Source organism: Palaemon carinicauda, chromosome 22, assembly GCF_036898095.1.
Source record: "Palaemon carinicauda isolate YSFRI2023 chromosome 22, ASM3689809v2, whole genome shotgun sequence".
NCBI classification, from domain to species: domain Eukaryota; kingdom Metazoa; phylum Arthropoda; class Malacostraca; order Decapoda; family Palaemonidae; genus Palaemon; species Palaemon carinicauda.
Genome location: NC_090746.1, coordinates 56,481,825 through 56,505,050, shown reverse-complemented (window position 1 = coordinate 56,505,050; position 23,226 = coordinate 56,481,825). Strand labels below are relative to the sequence as shown.

Here is a 23,226-nt window from a genome sequence, read left to right as displayed (position 1 = left end):
GGGTCCGCGCATGCAGATGTGCAAGCTTCTTCATCAGTTCTAATGCTCTCGTCAGTGTTCACGAACGTTCAACACTCGAAAATATTCATCGGACCACTATAACCACTACTACTACTGGTTGGCTGATATGCTGTAGGTGTTAGCAATCAGTTGCTTCCTCTGCTCCCAGTCTTTTTGTTCCGTAACTGGAATACAAACCTACGCTATTTATAAGGGTATTACTTTCGGTGAAGTTGAAAGGACAAGACATTAAGATTTAGCGAGGGTTAACTACCTATCCCGCTAGTTAGCGGGGGGCAAGGCGGGTAGCTAGCTATCCCTCTCACTCACACACCTGTGACTGCTTCACTTTACTTTTGGCTCGGAGGGAGAACGGTTGTTACTGGTCTTCCTCCTCACCTTTTGGACTGCTATTAATAATCTTTTATATATATGAAAACATTCTTAAGGTTTTCATATATATTTTAAGCTTTGTTCTCAGTGTGTGTTGCCTTTTGTGTATCAACGTTGTGCAGCAGGTTCTCTAGGACAGATTCTTCCCTTACAATCTTTCCCAGGCGGATGTCCTTCCGATTGACACGGCCTCCGCTGCAGGGATTCTTCATCATTGAATACTATTTCTTTGGATGTTTACATCATCTCCCCTATGTATTCTTGGAGGTAACTGCCTGCGGCCTTCACAGAGCTTTACTTATGTCTTGCTCTTTCTCTCTGCTCTCGGCATTTGGTTGTGCTCCTGAATGGTTTTCTTTATTAAGTTGAATTAATAACTTTTTGTTTTGTTACAGTTTTATGCTGCTGCTCTCCTTCTCCCGTCGGTGTCGGCCGGCGAAGTGAGTGTGCAGTCCCTAAGTTGGTTCTGTTCTCTCGGAGGACACCTTTCCCTTCCAAGGAATGCCGTTCATTCCTGTGGATTCTGCTGTCCCTGCGCCATTTCTTTTTTATTTCCTTTTACTTGTGGTTGCTTCTGATCAGCACGCTGACCTCGAGGAACTAGCTCCGGTTATGTTTTCTCAGGTAGCGCTCAATGCAGACCTTGATCTTGAACATTGCTTGTTGAAGGGAAGCAAAGATCGCATCACGGAGATCCTCCTTCAGGGGTTGGCCTACGTCCCCATCTGAGGGAGAGTTTTACTCCCTTCCGAGGGAGAACTTCCCATCATCATCTCTGTTGTCTCTCTTGTAGGTGATCACCTCTCTCATCACGAAGGAGACCACCCATAGAGACACCTCTTCGGAGTTCTTCCAGAGATCTTCCTGCTGAGCAGTCTTTCCTGCGGGGTATCGTCATCGGCGAGCTCACCGAGTTCCTGGTCCTCCTTGTTGCCTCAGACACACACTTTCGCCATTGGCAAAGAGTCGTCTGCTTGACTCGTCGTCGACCTCTGCCAAACAATCCCCTTAGGATCGTTCAAGGACCTTGTGATATCGACGAGTCTCGTCAGTTTCGCAGTTTTCTTGCTGGTTATCGACTCTCGCCTGTCTCACCGGGCTCTCCTCGGATTCGCCTTTTGCCAGCCTTACGGCGTTCGGTTGTCCAACACTGATCTCCAGTCTCTCGCCATCGAACGGTGGCTCGTGGCTCACTGTCGCTGATTACTAGCTCGCCGATTGACAATATGAGGTCGCCGATTACCAATCATCAGCTTGCCGATTTCTATCTTATCTTTCTCCAATCGTTGACCTCCTGTGTTGCAGATTACCAATCTCCAGCCCGCCAGCCTACCGATCTCCGTTCGCCAACTCACCGATCGTCGATCTAATCTACTATTCCTCAGAGCTCACCTATTTTGCAGCTCTCTGATTGCCAGCTCATCAATCGTCAGCTTACCTTGCAAACTCAACGATCGCCAATCAAAAGCTTAGTGATCGCCTCGCCGACTGTCTGCTTGTCCTTTTGCCGATCGCCGATCACCGATTGTTGAGCTCCAGCGCGCCGATGACCGATTGCCAATAGTCATCTTGTTGTTGATCACCTTTTGCCTGTAACCACGGTCTCGTCGCTTGTCATACCAACTTTGCTTGTCGATGAACCCCAGTTCATGACTCTCCAGCTGGTTCCAGCTATCCGGTCACTCATACCTTGCTGACTCATCCGCATGTAGCATGCCTGAAAACTTTATATCAATCAATTAATCAATCCGCATGCAGCCGTTTGCCATTTGGCAACGGTTTCCCGCTGCGGTCTTCTCTAGTGGTTCACCATTCACCTTCGGCTCTACGATCGCCAACTCGTCAATTAATGGCAGCTTGCTGCTTCTATCGCCAACTCGTCAATTGATGGCAGCTTGCTGCTGCTAACTGACTAGAAAGCCTTCGACCGCTCATCAGTCACCCTCTGTTCGTCATTCACCAACTGTTACCTATTTGCCGCTGGCTATTAGTTAGCCGTTTATCACTCGCCTACTGTTAGCCGTTTTCCGCTCACCTGTAGTTCGCTGCTCATTTTCGGTTCACCAATTGCTGATCGCTGACAGCTCGCCACTCAGCAGCCTACCAGCAGCCTTTAACTGCTCGCCAGTTACCCTCTGCTCGGCGTTCTCCAAAGAGATTGGAAGGCAAACTACACCAGCCCCTTCTCGCAGTTTGCCATCGCGCCGATTCCTTAAGTGATCGGCAGGCGAACGGCAGTCGCCATCAGCAGCTTGTCAAAAGGTGACTACTCACAAGCACTCTCCGACTGCACAGCAGCCACGAAAACCAGTCCTTGACCATCATCAACTTGCCAAAACTGCGCCGTTCTAAGGAACGACATCACCCCCGTCAGGACGTCCAAGGGAAGGTCAAGTGCTGCCATGCCCACTTCTCGCCCTCATGCTCCACTCATGAGTTCAGACTGAGTTCTCTCGCAGAGAAGAGCCCTTATCCGAATCTTTCCGGCCTTCGCTCATTGAGGAAGCCCCGCGAGATCGCAGAGTAGTTTAGAACCTGTGGAGCATTCCATCCTTTACGTAACCAACAGAAGGTTGTAACACCTAAACCTGTGCTAGAGACCTTTCTTCCGAGGAAAGAATCTAAGGACTCTAAAACTTTGCCGAAGTCCTCGTCGAGGATTACAAGACCCGCAGATGGGATCAAGCAGTCTTCCTTTGGCCTCTTCGAGAACAACAGACAGGATTGCAGTGATGGACAACAAAGTGTCTTAAAAGCTCTTTCCAGCCAAGGGCAAGAATGGCTCCAAGTCCTTCCAGGAAGGGAAACATCCTAGAGTAGGCGGAGGTTCAGGGTATCACCTCCCGTTCACTCAATCTCTCCCTCCGCTGATCAAGACCCCAGTATCCGCAAAGGAGCTGGCCCTTCGGGCCAAAGTCCAGACCATGTTGGAGAAGGTCAGACAAGTGGCAAAACCACAGAACCTTGTGCATCCTGGATCTAAGGGACATATAATTTCAGATCCCAATCCTTCCATCTTCAAGGAAGTATTTGAAATTCATTCTGAACAACTTTCACAAAGCCTTCCCATCAGATGACATGGTAGTGAGTTTGAGGAAGGTCGCAAGACCATTCCTCAGAGGAAAAGAACTCCCAGTACAGAGGTTGCTACGTCTCCTCGGGCACCTACCTATCATCTCTGTCCCATCTAGATCACGGCTAAAGTCCAACTAGAATCAGGCCTTCCATTCCCGAGACATTCTGATCCTCAAAAGACCAGAAGAACAGACGGACTTCAAGTGGTAGGAGGCAGACGAGAATCTGCGAAGAGCGTCGACCTTTTCGTCCTCCTCCCGGACTTGTCTTTTTTCACAGATGCATCAAAAGAAGGTTGGGGACCCCACATGCTGCACCACACGTCCTCAGGCCTATGGTCTGAGTTCAAAAAGTCCCAGCACATAAATATCTTGGAGATGAGGGCTGCCTTCCTGGCCCTTCAACAGTTCCATCAGTTCCTGGCAGCCCACTCAGTGGTGGTGATGATGAGCGACATCACCACAGTTGTGGCTTACGTCAACAAACAAGACGGTACTTTTTCGCAGCCCCTATCCCATCTTGCAGTAGAAATGTTGAGATGGGCATAAGTCCATTTGGCAGCACTATAAGCTTACCTCATTCCCGGCAAAAGGAATGTGCTCACTGAAAAGCTGAGCAGAGCAACTCAGATAGGGGGTTCTGAATGGTCTTTGAATCATCCAGTAGCCAGCAAAATCCTGACTCTGTGGGGTTCTCCGAAGGTGGATCTGTTCGCAACGGCCCTAAACTTCAGGTTTCTGTTGTACTGCTCCCTACTCCCAGACCCCGAGGCTTTCTGGCAAGATGCATTCCACTAATGATGGGACAACATCGACGTTTATTCGTTTCCCCCGTTCTGTCTGACAAGAAGAGTGCTCAACAAGACCAGAACATTGGTCAATCTCTCAATGACCCTCATAGCTCCGCTATGGCATCACGAAGAACGGTTCCCAGACCTTCTGCAACTCCTGACAGAGCTTCCAAGAGAACTTTCTCCACGCCACGATCTACTTAGATAACCACACAGCAACATCTTCCACAAAGCCGTAGCTTCGCTATGACTTCACGCCTGGAGACTATCCAGCATCTCCTAACTCAGAGAGGATTTTTGCAAGAAGTTGCGAAGAGGATGTCTGGACACCTGCGAAGATTGTCGGCTTCAGTCTATTTGGCAAAGTTGAATGTTTTCCATGGTTGGTGTCATGAAATGAGTATCTCTCCACTCTATGCCACTATTCCAGGAATAGCAGAGTTCTGCGGGAGGGAATGCTCCTCTCGGTTTCGGCAGTAAAAGGCTCTCGCTCAACCCTGAGTCCCGCCTTTAAACTGAGAGGGGTAGACATTTCCTCTCTGCTTGAACTTTTCTCGGCAATGAAAGGCTGCCGCTGTTCCTTGAGACTCACCTTCACCCCAGCAGGAATTAACCTTTCTTCCACGGCTGTATTGCTCCTCATACGGAGCTTCGAGCCTACGGACCCTTGGTCGGAAAGGAGACCTTGTTCCAGGATTCCAAGCAGCAGAGGTCTCCTGACCTTGATGACAGGTCTTACACTTGTGTTGGCTTTGGCCAAGAGAGTTGGCAAACTCCATGGGTTGTCCTTAACATATCTCATTCACGACGATGAATCAAGAAATGCTCGACCTCGTTTCTGGCAGCTCAGATCCCAGAATCCAAACCCTTCAGTCTGGGAATCCTTCGCAGCATGACCAATGATCTAGATCAACGGTTACTATGCCAAAGAGAAACCAGAGGTCCTTCCTCAAGGAAACCGCGAGAGCTTACCTCGAGTGTCATCACTTTTCATCAGCACGGGGAAGGTCAAGAGGAGGATCACGAAAAGCACCATCTCTGCCTCGATTCGCAAGGTCATAGGCCTTGCACTGAATCCAAGTCCTCCTCCGACACATTAACCAGAGCATTCAACGTTGGGCATTGCTACGTCCTTGGCGTTCAATTGTAACTACTCTGTGACGCAGGTCATACAAATGGGCATGTGGAAGCGTCAAATGTCCTTCACCGCCCACTATCTGCAAGATGTAACCCACAGGAGACTCGATACTTTCTATCGGTCCTGGGGTGGCTGCACAACAACTGGTTTAATACCTCAAGCTCCTTTATGGACAATTAGTAGGAGGTTGAGGGCATTGGTTACCTGGTTTTAGTCTGAGTTAATGAAAAAGAATGACTGGTTCCTTCTTTTCTTCATCCTTCCCTCTTGGGGAAATTAGCATCCAGGGTCCTCTGCACAGCTGACCTTAACCTCTCCTAGTAAATCTTTGTTCCCTTATGTAACCTAGTATTGTGTCAATACTGTTGCATTTCCATACCCTGGCGAGATGGTATTGGTTATGTCTTGGTGACCTCGGATGAATCCTATAACTCAGAGGAGATTTTGTCTTGACAGTCACATTGCTAGTTTCTCAACACATACTGTAGCTTGAGTAGGCCGCAGACCATGCATAGGGTTTCCTCAAGTTAGTGTGTGGAAGTGTCAAAATACCTTCACCGCCAACTACCTGCAAGACGTGACTCACAGGAACATGGAGATGTTCTTCTTTGGCCCTGTAGTGGCTACACAACAAATGGTTTAAACACCTCAGGCTCTTTGGAGGACAAGTAGCAGATGGCGGAGGGCAGAAGTTACCCAGGATTAGAATGACTGGCTCTTTCTTTCATCTTCTTCTCTCTGGGGGAACAGCACCTACGGTACTCTACAGGTAAAACCATTACTCTTGCGCAAGCTTTTATGTAGATATATACCTGTTGCATCCCCGTACGCCCTAGCGAGGTGGAGTTGGGAAACATTTATGGTGGGTTCAGAGATTCCTATTTTTCTGAGAATTCTTATTTAGACTAATCACACTGCTAGTATCACACTTTCACACAGATTGCTCAGGCCGTTAAAGCGTGTTATTGCACAGAGTTTAGCGAGATGTTGGTTTTCTCTCACACGTGCGGAGCACGCACAGGGAAAACCCCGGGTCAAAAGCGAGCTGGTTGGTTAGGACTTCCACCCACTTGAAGGGTGAGTCTTCCCTAATAAAGAGCAGAAGGGTTTGTATTTAGTGTCTGAACAAATGCCAAATCTAAAGTAATTTGTAATTTTCCTATCGATACAAACCTTGAGCTCTTTATACAAGTTTGGCCAGCCATCACCTATACCCCAGTAAGTCCTGTTCGCAAGCAAAAGTGATGATAGAACACAGTTGTGTGTGAGCAGGGTAGCCGGTACTCCCCCCCCCCCCTCCCTGCTAACAGCAATGTGGTAGTTACATCTTGCTAAAAGTCTTATGGCTTGTCTTCGGCTTTGCCGACAGTATATTCCCTAATAAATACTTCAAGGTTTTTATCATTAGGAATAAACAAATTATTTTAAATTTGTCATGTTTTTATCCAAATGTTTAATCAGCTGTTGAAGAATACATCTTATAGGTAATTGTTCCTGAGTATGCAATTGTATTAATGTTTTTCTCATTTATAGGGATGAAAAATTTTTGTCAGCAGGTACAGTAGGTAGAAAAAGTCCCTTTTTTAAGGCGGAAAATTTTAAAACTCATGGAAAAGATCTCCAGAATGTTTGATATGTAACAGCTTGCAAATTTTCATTTTTTACCTTTAAAACAATAAAATCATAGCTTAGAATTACATGAAATTATGAGAATATTTTGTTGTTTTTCAAGTTAGTACTCGGTACAGTAGATAAAGATTCACAATGATTGTAGGATTGTCTCTTTTATTTTCTTGGTGGACTGAACTGATTTTTTTCAAGATGTTAGTTGTTGTATCATTTTGTTAGTAGCTTTTCTATTATTGGAGAATGTTAAATATTTTAATATTTTTGTTCAAATATCAAGATCTTTTTCAAGTAAAAAAAGTTACTGTAATCTTGAAACATATTCTTTCATGTTTAGTAACGTTACTTTGATTTTGAATATTGAAAACAATATTTTTTATTTCTAGGAACGTCTCCAGAGATGTGTTATGGTTTGTCAAGATCGGGTTCGTGACCAGGTCAATGCAGATACCTCAGAATCTCAGGTTGGTTTTGTTATTCAGGTTGCCAAAATTTGATATGACATGAACTGCCATCCTGGGATTATTTCTAAAAACTTTATTTTGTGTAAATTAAATGGTTGATAGCAATATTTTTCATGAAATATTCATCATGCAGCTGTCTGTGGTAAATAGTTATAAATTTTTCATTGAAATATACACTTACTGTACTTCAAAATATTAGAAATAAATCTATCGCTTGACATTATGCCTGTTGTGGTTTGGTTGGCTTTTACTTGCACAGCAGTCTCATTTAAATGATAAACTGGTGTATGATTATTTAGGGTAATAATTGGGTGTATTGGTTCAAGGGAATGGACTTATATGCTAAATGTGAGAATGACTTAGGAAGCTATTCATATTTTTACATAGATAAAAATAGAAAATAAAAACACCTGAAAACAAAAGGTAGAATTTGGATGATGTTTTGGTATGGATTTAGGAGTAGCCAGGAACTTGACTATAATCAATGTATGAATCCTCGCCTCCATAAAGATATTAACAATATAATTTTTCCTCGTGGTTTGGCTGGTAGGTTAGAATAGAAAGAATATTTGTCATACTTACTAGGGTTGTATTGTGAACTATTTCCATCTGGACATAGTGTGTTTTTCAGAAACGTGTAGTGTAGATATTTGCAAGTCTAGTTAGAAACTATTAGTATTTCATGTAACTTTTGATGCTGTAGATCAACACTTTTCATATCTATTGACATTGGAAGTAAAATACTGTGAATGCAGTGTATGGGTCAGGATATGATTTAGTGGTCATGTCACATGGCATGGGTAATTAAATAATAATGAACGATGAGAGGAGGTGAATTAGACAATTTTTACATCGTAAGAGGATGTATTGTCTAACTTATTTTCACAACAAAAATGAGCATAAATAGTCTTCAAAGTGAGGAAAATTAGAACTTTAAATCTTGGGATTACATAACAGAAGAAATACAGGTTTCTCGCTGACTTTCAAAGGATTTGATCAGTTCAATACAATGGTAATTAACTTGTAAATAATATTCACACACACAGGGAGAATCGACTTGGAAGAAGTTACTATTAATCTTCCATCATTAGAATAGCAATTTTATTTAGTCTCAAATCTACCTTATTAACTAAACATTACGGTCTTAATTTCTATCCAAGTCAAGCTAGAGGGAGGAGCACACACACATAATACTTGTCTCACGTTATAAGTCTAAGATAACTGTTACTATTACGATCGCAACCTAGTGGAGTGTTGTTTGGGTGTAATGATCGCCCAGTGGCGACGAAGGCACGTGCCCGTCTCTCGTGCCCGACTTCTCACTCTCCTTCCAAGGGTGAGTTTTTATGGCACCTGTATCTATGGGGGTCAGGCACTTCCGCTAGGAGATAGGCGGTAATCCTTTTCTTACGTAACAGCTGCCATCTAGGTTGCCGCACCTCAAAGCCCCCAGCTTTTGTCCGACCTCCCTCATGCTTTGAGCTGGGAAGTAAAAGAATGACGACAGTGTACAGTCCACATTAATAGTGCAACTCTTTCTCCAGCCCTGGTGGTTTGTGACATAATTTTCAATATTAATCTTACCCGATGATCATGTAGCTGTCAACTCCGTTGCCCGACAGAAATCTACGGACGGGATACGCCAGCGATCGCTATACAAGAGGGGGGTGTACTCACCAGCGCCATCTGTGGTCAGGTACTCCAGTACTTCTTGTCAACACCACCTCAATTTTTCCTCTGTCGTGCCGCCGGCAAGACCTACATGGATACGCTGTTGATTTTGGAGTCTTTGTTCACGGTTTTGGTGAAGTATTTGCTCTAAAATTTAGCCTTCGCTGTACAGGAAGCTTTTCCCTTAGCTTAGATAGCTTTTGGAATTAAATTGATTTATTGGTTAACGATCTTTGCTTTACTTTGGAATTCCCCCTTGACTGTTCTCTAAATTCAAGATGTCCGACCACTCTCAAGCTCCTAAAATTAGGCGATGTAGTGTTAGGACTTGTAATAGGCGTCTTCCGAAGGCCTCTGTTGATCCTCACACCGTTTGTTCCGACTGTAGGGGAAAATCCTGTCAGTTGGAAGATCGATGTGGGGAATGTGCTGGGCTTTCGGAATTCGATTTTAATGAATTCCTCAAGTATACGACTAGGTTAGAGAGGGAGAGAGTTAGGAGGAGTTCTTCTCGCTCTTTGGTTTATTCCTCCCCCCATGACCCTCAACCTTTTCCTTCCCCTGTGGTGGTGACCCCCGAACCTGCTACGAGTGCTCAGCCTGATATGACGGATATGTTGCGTGCCATTCAGGCTCTTGGTGATAAGGTGGAGTCTTTAGTTAGTGACCACAATCTTCTCTTGGCAGATGTCAAGGAACTTAAAGTGAAAAGTGCAGTGGGAAGTGTTAGTGCCAGTGCTGTGCCTAGTGTCAGTGTCAGTGTTGCGCATGAGGATACTTCTGTGCGTGCCAGTCGTCCTCCCAGTCCGGGACCTCTTGCAAGCTCCCAAGCCCAGGGGAGAAGCAAAATCGAAGGGCAAAAGGGTTCGGCAGGCCTTGATCGGCGCACAGTTGTATCCTCAGTGGTTGCGGGCGTATCTGATAGAGATCGTCACTTCCACTCCCAGACGATTGAGCCCTTAAATTCCTCGTCTGCGGAAGAAGTTTCCAGGAGGAAACGGTGGACCCAGGTCTCTCGACCTCTCAAACGTAAGGTCCCGTCCGAGCTAGTCCAACGGCCCAGGTGTAGCCACTGGGCCAGTTCGGACTCGCCGCAGTCATCTGATGACTGCACACCTCCTAAGAGAGGTAAAGCGGTGCCTCAACAGGCCTCTGCTCCAACTTCTGTGGACCCCAAGTTGTCTATGCTGCAGACTATGCAGTCTCAGCTTGCGGCTTTGATGCAGGAGTATCAGGCAGAGAAGGTTAGCACACCTCCTCCTGCGAGCGCTCCTCCACCTCTGCGCAGTCCTCCCTGCCAGACGTATGTTCTTGAGGCTCCTCCTGCTTCCATGCGTGAGCTGCCGCATTGGGAGTTGCCAGGTTCCAGCGCTATGCAGCAACCTCCTCTACCCTTGAGGCAGGAACCTCTTGCTATGCGGCAACCTCCTCAACCCTTGAGGCAGGAGCCTCATGCTATGCGGCAACCTCCTCTACCCATGAGGCAGGAGCCTCATGCTATGCGGCAACCTCCTCTACCCATGAGGCAGCAGCCTCATGCTATGCGGCAACCTCCTCAACCCTTGAGGCAGGAGCCTCACTCTGCGCAGCAACCTCCTCAACCCTTGAGGCAGGCGCAACCCTTGAGGTAGGAGCCTCATGCTATGAGGCAGCCTCCTCAACGCATGCAGCACGAGCCTCTTACCATTCAGCAGCCGCATTCTTCGCAGCATGAGCCTCTTCCCATACAGCATGAGCCGCATACCATGCAGCATGAGCTTCATGCCTTACAGCATTCGCTTCTGACCACGCTTGCTCCTCAGACCACCGCAGAACCTCCCTCACCCCAGCCTCATGACTTTGTCATTGCCAGCCCTCAGTCTCTTCAGCAGAGGCATGATGATGGATCCGCAAGTGCGCATGCACCCGTTCTGCAGGATTCAGCCATTCAGCATACCGCTCTACCGTTACCTCTTGCTACTCAACTCTCAGGCGATGAGGTTTCTGAGGATGAAGCTGCTCACCTGGATGATCCTACTTCTGATGTGGAGGGACACAAGTCTTCGCCGCCTTCCTTAGACTTTCGTAAGGTCCTGGCTCTGTTCAGAGAGTTATACCCTGAACACTTCGTATCTGCAACCCCTCGTTCTCCTCCATCCGAATTTTCTCTAGGCATGCAGCCTATTACGTCTGCCTACACCAAGCTTGTCCTCGCCAGATCATCAAGGAGAGCTTTGAGGATTTTAGGGGATTGGTTGCAGTCCAAGCAGCAACTGGGAAGGACCTCTTTTGTGTTTCCTCCTCCTAAGCTGGCTTCTAAGTCGGGCGTCTGGTATGCCACGGGAGAGGAACCTGGCTTGGGGGTTCCTGCCTCTGCCCAGGCCGACTTCTCAAGTTTGGTTGACTCTCCCCGCAGGTCGGCTATGAGACGCTCGAAGGTCTGCTGGACTTTTTCTGATCTGGACCACTTGATGAAGGGAGTCTTTCGCGCCTTCGAAATTTTTAACTTCCTTGATTGGTGCCTGGGGGCCTTAAGCAGGAAGACTGCCCCTTCTGACAAAGACTCGGCCATGCTGATCATGTCCTGTATGGACAAAGCAATTCGCGATGGTTCTGGCGAACTTGCGTCTGTTTTTGTCTCAGGAGTCCTCAAGAAAAGGGAACTTGTATGCTCCTTCTTATCGACTGGTATCACCCCTTGCCAGAGGTCACAGTTGCTGTTTGCTCCTCTCTCCAAGTTCCTGTTTCCGGAGGAGTTAATCAAGGAGATGGCTGCGGCTCTTATCCAGAAAGATACGCATGACCTCATGGCCTCTTCAGCACGTAAGGCTAAAACCTTACCTTCCGTGCCGAGATCTTACCGCACCCCTGTGGCTGATACACCTGCTACCAGATTCATTCCGCCCTTTCGTGGCAGAGCCCCCAGTAGAGGAAGTACCCGTGCAGACAGTCACCGGGGCAAGTCCAAGAAAGGTGCCAAGTCCACGAAAAGCAAGCTTTGACTTCCTTCCTCTCCAGACAGCTGTAGGAGCCAGACTCAAGACCTTCTGGCAAGCCTGGGAGAGCAGAGGTGCAGACGCTCAGTCTGTCAAGTGGCTAAGGGAGGGTTACAGAATTCCGTTCTGCCGCAATCCCCCTCTGACCACATCTCCCAACTACAAGGAGAAGGACAAGAGGCTAGCGTTACATCAAGAGGTGTCGCTCCTGTTACAGAAGGAGGCAGTGGTGATAGTCCGGGACCATCAATCCCCGGGCTTTTACAACCGTCTCTTCCTGGTGGCCAAGAAGACAGGAGGTTGGAGACCGGTGCTGGACGTCAGTGCGCTCAATGCTTATGTCACCAAGCAGACGTTCACAATGGAGACGACGAAGTCGGTCCTAGCAGCGGTCAGGCAGGAGGACTGGATGGTCTCGTTAGATCTGAAAGACGCCTACTTTCACGTTCCCATCCATCCAGACTCCCAACCTTTTCTGAGATTCGTCTTTGGAGAGGTTGTGTACCAGTTCCAAGCCCTGTGCTTTGGCCTGACCACGGCACCTCTTGTGTTTACGCGACTGATGAGGAATATTGCGAAATTCCTTCACTTGGCAGACATCAGAGCCTCCCTTTATTTAGACGACTGGCTTTTAAGAGCTCCCACAAGTCGTCGCTGTCTGGAGAGTCTCAGATGGACTTTGGATTTGACCAAGGAACTGGGCCTCCTGGTCAATTTAGAGAAGTCCCAGCTTATTCCTTCCCAAACCATCGTTTACCTGGGGATGGAGATTCAGAGTCGAGCTTTTCGGGCTTTTCCGTCGGCCCCAAGAATCAACCAAGCCCTGGAGTGCATCCTGAGCATGCTGAGGAGGAACCGATGCTCGGTGAGGCAGTGGATGAGTCTAACAGGGACTCTTTCATCGCTAGCCCTGTTCATCGAGTTAGGGAGACTCCACCTCCGCCCCCTTCAGTACCATCTGGCAGCTCACTGGAACAAGGATATGACGCTCGAGACGGTCTCTATTCCTGTTTCCAAAGAGATGAGGGCTACTCTAACGTGGTGGAAGAACAGCATTCTTCTCAAGGAGGGTCTCTCGTTAGCTGTTCAGACCCCCGACCTTCATCTCTACTCGGACGCATCAGACTCGGGCTGGGGCGCGACATTGGACGGACAGGAATGCTCGGGGACATGGAACAAGGAACAGGAAACGCTTCACATCAATTGCAAGGAGTTGTTGGCAGTTCATCTGGCCTTAATGAACTTCAAGTCCCTCCTGCTAAACAAGGTGGTGGAGGTGAACTCCGACAACACCACAGCCTTGGCGTACATCTCCAAGCAGGGAGGGACTCATTCGAGGAAGCTGTTCGAGATCGCAAGGGACCTCCTCATTTGGTCAAAAAGTCGAAAGCTCACGCTGGTAACGAGGTTCATTCAGGGCGATATGAATGTTACGGCAGATCGCCTCAGCCGGAAGGGTCAAGTCATCCCCACAGAGTGGACCCTTCACAAGAAAGTGTGCAACAGACTTTGGACCCTGTGGGGTCAGCCAACTATAGATCTGTTCGCTACCTCGATGACCAAGAGGCTCCCATTGTACTGTTCCCCGATTCCAGACCCGGCAGCAGTTCACGTGGATGCCTTTCTGCTGGACTGGTCCCACCTCGACCTGTATGCATTCCCGCCGTTCAAGATCATCAACAGGGTTCTTCAGAAGTTTGTCTCTCACGAAGGGACACGGCTGACGTTGGTTGCTCCCCTTTGGCCTGCAAGAGAATGGTTCACAGAGGTGCTGCAATGGCTGGTCGACGTTCCCAGGACTCTCCCTCTAAGAGTGGACCTTCTGCGTCAACCTCACGTAAAGAAGGTACACCCAAGCCTCCACGCTCTTCGTCTGACTGCCTTCAGACTATCGAAAGACTCTCAAGAGCTAGAGGCTTTTCGAAGGAGGCAGCCAGAGCGATTGCCAGAGCAAGGAGGATATCCACTCGCAGAGTCTATCAATCTAAGTGGGAAGTCTTCCGAAGCTGGTGCAGAGCCAATGCAGTTTCCTCTACCAGTACCACTGTAACCCAAGTTGCTGACTTCCTGTTGCATCTTAGGAATGTTAGATCTCTATCAGCTCCTACGATCAAGGGGTACAGAAGTATGTTGGCAGCGGTTTTCCGCCACAGAGGCTTGGATCTTTCCACCAACAAAGATCTGCAGGACATCCTTAGGTCTTTTGAGACCTCTAAAGAACGTCGGTTGTCCACTCCAGGCTGGAATCTAGACGTAGTCCTAAGGTTCCTTATGTCATCAAGATTTGAACCTCTCCAGTCAGCCTCTTTCAAGGACCTCACTCTAAAAACTCTTTTCCTCGTCTGCCTTGCAACAGCCAAAAGAGTAAGTGAGATTCACGCCTTCAGCAGGAACATAGGTTTCACATCTGAAACGGCTACATGTTCCTTACAGCTCGGTTTTTTGGCTAAAAACGAGCTTCCTTCACGTCCTTGGCCTAAATCGTTCGAAATACCTAGCCTTTCCAACATGGTGGGTAACGAACGGGAGAGAGTACTTTGCCCTGTCAGAGCTCTTAAGTACTATCTTAAAAGGTCAAAACCCTTGCGAGGACAATCGGAGGCCTTATGGTGTGCTATTAAGAAACCTTCACTGCCTATGTCTAAGAATGCAGTTTCTTACTACATAAGGCTTCTGATTAGAGAAGCTCATTCTCATATGAAGGAAGAAGACCTTGCTTTGCTGAAGGTAAGGACACATGAAGTGAGAGCTGTGGCTACTTCAGTGGCCTTCAAACAGAACCGTTCTCTGCAGAGTGTTATGGATGCAACCTATTGGAGGAGCAAGTCAGTGTTTGCATCATTCTATCTCAAAGATGTCCAGTCTCTTTACGAGAACTGCTACACCCTGGGACCATTCGTAGCAGCGAGTGCAGTAGTAGGTGAGGGCTCAGCCACTACATTCCCATAATCCCATAACCTTTTTAACCTTTCTCTTGAATGCTTTTATTGTTGTTTTGGGTTGTACGGTAGGCTAAGAAGCCTTCCGCATCCTAGTTGATTTGGCGGGTGGTCAATTCTTTCTTGAGAAGCGCCTAGGTTAGAGGTTGTGATGAGGTCCTTTAGTATGGGTTGCAGCCCTTTATACTTCAGCACCTAAGAGTCGTTCAGCCTCCTAAGAGGACCGCTGCGCTCAGTAAGGAAGACGTACTTATTAAAGGCAGAGTAATGGTTCAAGTCGACTTCCTTACCAGGTACTTATCGTTTTATTTGTTATTTTGAATAACTGATAAAAATGAAATACGGGATACTTAGCTTCTTGATTAACATGTATACTGGTTTTCACCCACCTCCCTGGGTGTGAATCAGCTACATGATCATCGGGTAAGATTAATATTGAAAAATGTTATTTTCATTAGTAAAATAAATTTTTGAATATACTTACCCGATGATCATGATTTAATTGACCCACCCTTCCTCCCCATAGAGAACCAGTGGACCGAGGGAAAAATTGAGGTGGTGTTGACAAGAAGTACTGGAGTACCTGACCACAGATGGCGCTGGTGAGTACACCCCCCTCTTGTATAGCGATCGCTGGCGTATCCCGTCCGTAGATTTCTGTCGGGCAACGGAGTTGACAGCTACATGATCATCGGGTAAGTATATTCAAAAATTTATTTTACTAATGAAAATAACATTTTAGGTTGAACTGATTTACTCAATACCCATTTAACTATAAATATTTTTTGTCTTGTGACATTCAAGAACTTAGATCACAAACTGAAAATATGCACTGATGGTTTTGAATTCCCCCAAACGTTTTATTACTAGATGAAAGTAAATAAATTCCTGATTACTGTATACAGTAACCTGATAAACATAATGTACAGTAATGTTATTGTTACAATAACAAGCTGCAACCCTAAGTACTGTATATGATTGGAGACCCTTCATAGATCTCAGTCTTCAGTCTATTGAATCGGTATCCAGTTGGAAATACAAGGTGCTACAAAGCCAAGGACCTAAATAGGTAAAGTATCCAAATAAAAAATTGACTTTAATATACTATAGAAAACAAATAAAAGAATATATTTATAAAAGATAAAAATAGAATATATTAAAACAATGAAATAAGACTTATGTCAACCTGATCTCCTGTTTGAATTTATGAAGTTCCACTGATTCCTTGTTAGTTGGATGATCATTTCACAATTTGGTCACATCCTAAATAAGACATAGAATACGGAATAGTACAGTATCAATCCATATGAAAGAGTGTGCAAGACTTGAAATTAACTGCTTACCTATTACTAGGTGGTGGCTGGTATAATTGGCGAAAATCTGAATACTAAAGATGGTTAACAAAATGAAAGATCTTATGCAGCCTGCAATATGAGGTAATTGACCAGCGGTGTCAGATTAACATATATAAATGAATTTCTAGTGGCTATACATTCTCAAAGGTTGCATTCTGTATTAGATGCCATTGGGGCTGATATTTACAGTGAAAGGTATATGTATGCATTGAACATCTTGGACTATTCACCATGCTCAAGCATAAGGCTCTGTTATCTTAGCATCCCATTTGCCAAACCATACAAATGATTATAGGTGTCAACCTTCTCCTTTTCATGTACACGAATGAGAAACTTATTTCTTCAGGTATTGATGAACATATTGTTCTCCTCATTGGCAATACTGTACCTTCCATATAAGGAATGGGTCTTCATATTAATGAGGAGGGCTTCTAAGCTTGCAGGAATAAATTAAAAATCTTGAAAGGTATTTGCAAGTTTCCTTAATACAAACCGAAGTCTTTCCTATCGCTGCAACTTAACCTAATTTTATTATGCCTTTATTGTCTTTAACTTATCTCTTTATGTTGAAAATAAGACATGTTCCCCTTGCTTTGTCTGTATTTCCATAACTTCTTTAATTTTGCCCCACATCAGAGATCTTCAGGCTACCTCTTTTGCAATGTAATTTGTAATTGGAAAGTACAGTAACAAAAAAGTGGAACCTTACCTTGGGGTGAGGCGATGCCCATAAGTGATAGTGGCGGGGCGGTTGAGTATGACAAACGGTAGAAAACGTGAGTACCTAACTTGACCAAATACATTAACAAATGGCAGAAAACATTAACACAACTATACGGAAAACTTATTAAATTCTGTTTTTTGTTTTTCAATTTTTTATCTTTTTTTACCTAACATTTTGTATTTTCTGAATTTACACTACATACATTAATCATTTTCATCATCACTTCTTTAGAAAATAACTATGCAAGGAAGTATGTTTCTTCTTGCTTCTGAAATGTTCCTGAAGTGAGTCAGGCAAATATCATTTACAGTGATACCTCTCAATAAGAAAATATCTGCTAACAAAATTTTCATGCTGCAAAACGAGATGCTAGATTATTCAGATTCGCATTTCAAAAAGGGTTTCATGCTACTATAAAACGAGGTACGGTACAAGAGCCCGGCTGCCTCCGAGACTGATTTTAAAATTCGCCCGCTGCCAGCCGTAAACTCGCCACCATCCTCCCACACTCCTATTGGTTATCTCCCTACTCGGATGCTAGTTACCGCCATATGATCCTGCTCTCCTATTGGTCGGCATATATCCCATCATGCATCTACATAGCGGCGTCTCGCTCATTTCGTTTCGGCAGTACTATTGCTCAGATTGAATTCGTGTTTATCATTTTGCTTTTGTGCTTTTATTTACTGAACTGTATCATTCTATGATACTCAACTCGTACGTTATTAGCCGTGGGTCCCAAAAAAGTTGCTGATGTGCAGGGAAAGAAGAGGATGCTTTCTATGGAGACAAAACTTGAGATAATAAAGAAGTACGAGACTGGCCTGTGGTTAAGCGTGATCGCTAAGGAATATGGCCGAAATCAAGCTACGATAGGAACCATCCTAAAATAGAAGGAAGCCATCAAAGCAGCAACACCTTCTGAGGGCGTGACTGTTTTTGCCAGCAAGAGGAGCCATGTCCATATGTCCATGATGAGATAGAGTGATTGCTGATTATTTTGATTAAGGACAAGGAAATCCCTGGAGACATGATCACCGAAACAATAATTTGCCAGAAGGCCAGCGCCATTTTCGGTGATCTCGTGCATGTTCAAGCCAAAGACTACACAGTAGAGACATCGAAGCAGGCACTCCCAAAGTTCAAAGCTTCTTGGGGCTGGTTTGAAAAATTTAAGACGGTCTAGTGTTCATTCGGTGGTGCGTCATGGGGAGGCTGCTAGCTTGGACACAAAAGCAGCTGAAGCCTTTGTTAAGACGTTAAACGAGTTGACTCTTCAGGAAGGCCAGAGTCCACAGCAAGTTTTCAAATGTGACGAAACTTTGCTTTTCTGGAAGAAAATGCCACGTCGGACGTACATCACGGCAGAATAAAAGAAGCTACCCGGGTATAAACCTATGAAGGACAGGCTGACCTTAGCACTCTGTGCAAATGCCAGTCGGGATTGTAAGGTAAAGCCCCTGCTAGTGTATCACTCAGACACTCTTCGAGCTTTCAGTGCCCACAAATTGATTAAGGAAAAATTTCCAGTGTTGTGGAGGGCAATTGCAAAAGCCGGGGCAACAAGAAGCTTGTTCACCGAGAGGTTAAACATTTGTTTTGGCCCGACTGTGAAAAAATATTTGGAAGAGAAATGCCTGCTGGTGTTGGACAATGCCCCTGCTCATCCTTCTGGCCTAGAGGAAGATCTCCAGCCCATGGACCAGCAACTGATTTCAAACTTTTAGAAGCTCTGCATGGAATATCTCTTCAAGAAATGTTTTGAAATCACTGATAGCACAAACCCAACCCTGCGTGAATTTTGCAAGAATTTTTTTGATATTGGGATATGCCTCAGACACAACGTTAAAGCTTGGCGGGAGGTTTCAAGGCGCACCTTGAACTCTTCGTGGAAGAAGCTGTGGCCTGATGCCGTCTCCGCACCCTCAGATCACTGAAAAGGGAGCTGGCCTTGTAGCGGATTGTCGTCTTGGTGATTGTGTCACCATCGATCTCCTTGTCCTTAATCCAGATCAGAAGCAGTCTCTCCATATCATCATGGACGTGGCTCCTCTTGATGGAGAAAACTGTTATGCCCTTAGAAGTTGTTCCTGCTTTGATGGCTTCCTTCTGCTTTAGGATTATGTCAATCGTCAACGGATTTTGGCCATACTTTTTAGCGATCACACTTACTACATGCCAGCCTCTAACTTCACTATCTCAAGCTTCGTCTCCATCGAAAGCATATTCTTCTTTCCCTGCACATTATTAACAATCTTGGGACCCATGGTAAATACAGTAACGTAATATTGCATTATGATACAGTTCAATAGTCATGAAAGCGAAATCACAAACATGAAATAAATGTGTACGATAGCGCTGTCAAAACGAAATTTCCGAGGAACGCCAATGCGTAGATGCATGATAGGATGCAGTAGATGCTGACCATTAGGAGAGCAGGATCATAGAGTGGTAACTAGCATGAGAGTAGTGAGATAACCAATGGGAGCGGAGGAGGATGGTGACAAGTTTACAGGTTGGCAGTGCACGAATTTTGAAATTAGCCTCGGTGGCTGGGTGAACCTTGCTTCGTATTATGAAATTTTTTTTTGCAATATTAGACAGAAAAATCTTCGCATCTTGAAAATTTCATATGCAGAAACGTTCATATCAAGAGGTACCACTGTAGAAAGATACTGGAGAAGAATACACTTCAAGTCTTCTGAGACGAGTCTCCAGGCTTTTAGTCTACTTTTCTAGGTAGTGAAGTCAAGTGGAGCTGGAGACTGGTCATTGACCTTTTTCCACTAAATTTTTTCATCAAATGAAGTTCAGGCTGGAAACTGTATGTTCTGTGCTGAGTTACATCAGAGAGGGAGACTTCATACTTTCAAGTACCCGTGCATCAATCCTCTCAAAAGTACTTCTGTTCTCCCTCTATGGTACGGTATAGCAGATCAAGACACTTTCCTTCTGAGTGTTTACTGCTCCTTTGGTATTCACTCGGGTGTTCACCTTAGAAACAGTTTGGGCCCTGGAGTCTACTCAACTCTCCGGATATGCAACTGTTGTCAGATGCGTCGAAGGCAGAACATCTGAACGACCTAGTCATCTCGGGTGTTTGGCCGCGATAAATGCATTTGCTTATTAAAAAGTAGCCTTCCTAGTGCTGTAAGCATTCCAAGAATGTTTGAGGACATACTCGCTAGTGTTTATGTTCGACAACACCACAGTAGTGGCTTACATGCTCTATGCGAGTTGATGAAGCAGCTGCATATCTGAAGGATGTAACACGTTGTACAGTTGTAACCGAGATGGAATGTACTAGAAAACACTTGTACTCGATTGCCAGGGATATGTTGTAGGTTCTCAGTGCTCCCTAAATTCTTGCTTAGTGGAGAAGCTTCTTGCCCTGTGGAGTTCTCTAGGGGTAAACAGATTGCGCGTAGGTCACAAAACTTTGGTATTTGATGTCCATACTTCATGAAGCAGTACGTAGTTGCAATAAGTGTGACTGTATTTTAACCATAGAACATATTTTCATCAATTGTAAAGTTTTAAAAGAAAAAGAGACATGTTTTGGTGAGAAAAGTTTTATTACCCTCTTATGAGACTTAGAATTTCCGTTTTTAGGATTTTAATTTTTTTTTATTAAAAAACAGGTTTTCTAGGCAATATTTAGTTTTCTATTTATCACAGATTTTACCTCATAATTTATTTATATTTGTCCATTGTATTTAATATATTTTTATCCATTATATAAAATATATATTTTATTTCATTCGTTTATTTAACATCATCCTCATCATCTCCTCCTCCTATGCCTATGGATGCAAAGAGCCTCGCTTTTTTTTTTTTTCCAGTAGTGACTATCTTGAGCTTTTAAATCAATACTTCTCAAATTCATCATCTCCCACTTTACGCTTCGTAGTCCTCAGCCATTTAAACCAGGGTCTTCCAGCTCTTATAGTGCCTTGTTGAGCCTAGTTGAAAGTTTGGTGAACTAATCTCTCATGGGGAGTGCGAAGAGCTTGCCCAAAACATCTCCATCTACCCCTCACCATTATCTCATCCACATATGGCACTCGATTAATCTCTTATAGGTTCATTTCTAATCCTGACATTTAACTCCCAACATTCTTCTGAGGGCTTTGTTCTTAAATCTACTAAATTTTTTGGATGTTGTTTCATTGTCATACCACAACTCATGTCCATGCTGTAACACCGATCTGACTAAACTGATTTATAGCCGGATTTTAATACTGTATGTTATTTCAAGCGATTTGATTTTTTAATTTACTCAACCTAGCCCTTGTCTGATTTGCTTTTTTCAATCTTTCATTAAACTCAAATTCTAAAGATCCTGTATTAGAGATCATAGTTCCTAAATATTTAAATGATTCCACCTCATTAATGCTTTCTCCTTCCAATGATATTTCATCTTCCATTGCATATTCCGTTCTCATCAGCTCTTTCTTCTATTTATCTTTAGCCCATCCTCATGTGATATTTCATGCATTTTGGTAAGCAGGTCATGCAAGTCTAGCGGTATTCTGATAATAAGGACTAGAGTCATCAGCATACTTTAGGTCAGCTAATTTCCTGTTACCAATCCAGTCCAATCCCGCTCCACCATCCCAATGTTCAAAACCTTACAAAATTCATGAGGAGAATAAACAACATAGGTGACAATACATTTTCTTGGAGTATTCCACTGTTCACTGGAAATTCATTTGATAGGACTCCATTAACATTAACTGTGCACTTGCTATGCTCATGAACAGACTTAATCAAATTTACATACTTAAGAGGAACTTTATAATAACACAGGATTCTCCATAAAATTGGCCGGTGCACACTATCAAAGGTTTTTTCATAGTCCACAAATGCCGTCAAAAGTGGATTTCTATATTCTACACATTGCTGTACCACAAATCTTAAAATGAAATTGTTCCGTAACTGGAATATAAACCACACTATTTAATAGGGGTATTACTTTCGGCGTAGCTGAAATGACGAGCCATTAAAATTTAACGAGGGTTTACTACCCACACCGCTAGTTAGCGAGGTTAGGGGAGGGTAGCTTGCTATTTCCCCCCCCCCCCCCCCCCTCACACACACCTGTGCTTGAGCTCACTCTACTTTTGGCCCGGAGCGAGAACGGTTGTTTCCTCTCTCTCCAGGTCTATTTTGGACTGCCATTAATTTTTGTCTTTTAACTTACTTTTTCTTATACTTGTAAATATATATATATATATATATATATTTACAAGTATAAGAAAAAGTAAGTAAGTTAAAAGACACACACAGCGCAAACACTGAAAAGGAAACCTACTATATTTCTATACATAAACATTAAGAATGTTTACTGTATATACAGTAAACATTCTTAATGTTTATGTATAGAAATACAGTAGGTTTCCTTTTCAGTGTTTGTGCTGTGTTTTGATATACGACAACGACACTTGCGTGTAGCAAGGCCAGCACAGTTCAACTTCTTGGGGAACGGCCTCTCCCTCTCTGGTCCATTGATCTTCCTGTCGGCATATATCCAGTAACTCGGCCGCCGCAGGGGATTCGTCATCACCTGGACCCTCTTCATTCAATTATTGTCTTCGCCTTTTCCTCTTTTCCTACGCGTGTGCACGCTCCAATAATCTTGAATGCACGCACACAGACTTCCGTGCTCTTCAACGGTTTTCTACGTGCGGATGCCGATGGTCTTCCGCACGCACCCGCCAACAATCTCCACGTAGTACTCTCACGCACGCGCCAATGCTCCCACTCTTGCGCAACCAGTCACACGCTTCGGTGCATTCTCGGGAGAATGCACAAAACTACACAGTGCCTTACGGTGCGCCAGCGATCTTCCTCACTTTCCTGCACCCTCCTACACAGTTACGGTCCCCGGATTCATACGCCAGCTCTTGCCAAGAATCAAGGCTCGCAGATCCAATGCACCAGCTCTTGTCTAAGAACCAGCGCTGTCTTGTTCTCCAGGCAGATATTAAGCACCAGCATCATCCTGTGTGCCATCGCTCCAGACTCCCCTACACACTCGCACAATTGTCAGTAAAAAGGAGTAAAACTTTTTTGA

At 44.8% G+C, this 23,226-nt stretch overlaps 1 protein-coding gene across 2 annotated transcripts in view; it reads left to right on the top strand.

Annotated features, from left to right (window-relative positions):
* LOC137616461 (protein FAM136A) overlaps nucleotides 1-23,226 on the top strand; it is a 97,807-nt gene that overhangs the window by 20,136 nt on the left and 54,445 nt on the right. For both annotated transcript variants that reach the window (XM_068346255.1, XM_068346256.1), the window contains exon 3: nucleotides 7,409-7,486. In XM_068346255.1, coding sequence (XP_068202356.1) covers nucleotides 7,409-7,486 — 78 coding nt within the window. The remainder of the gene's footprint in view (nucleotides 1-7,408; nucleotides 7,487-23,226) is intronic.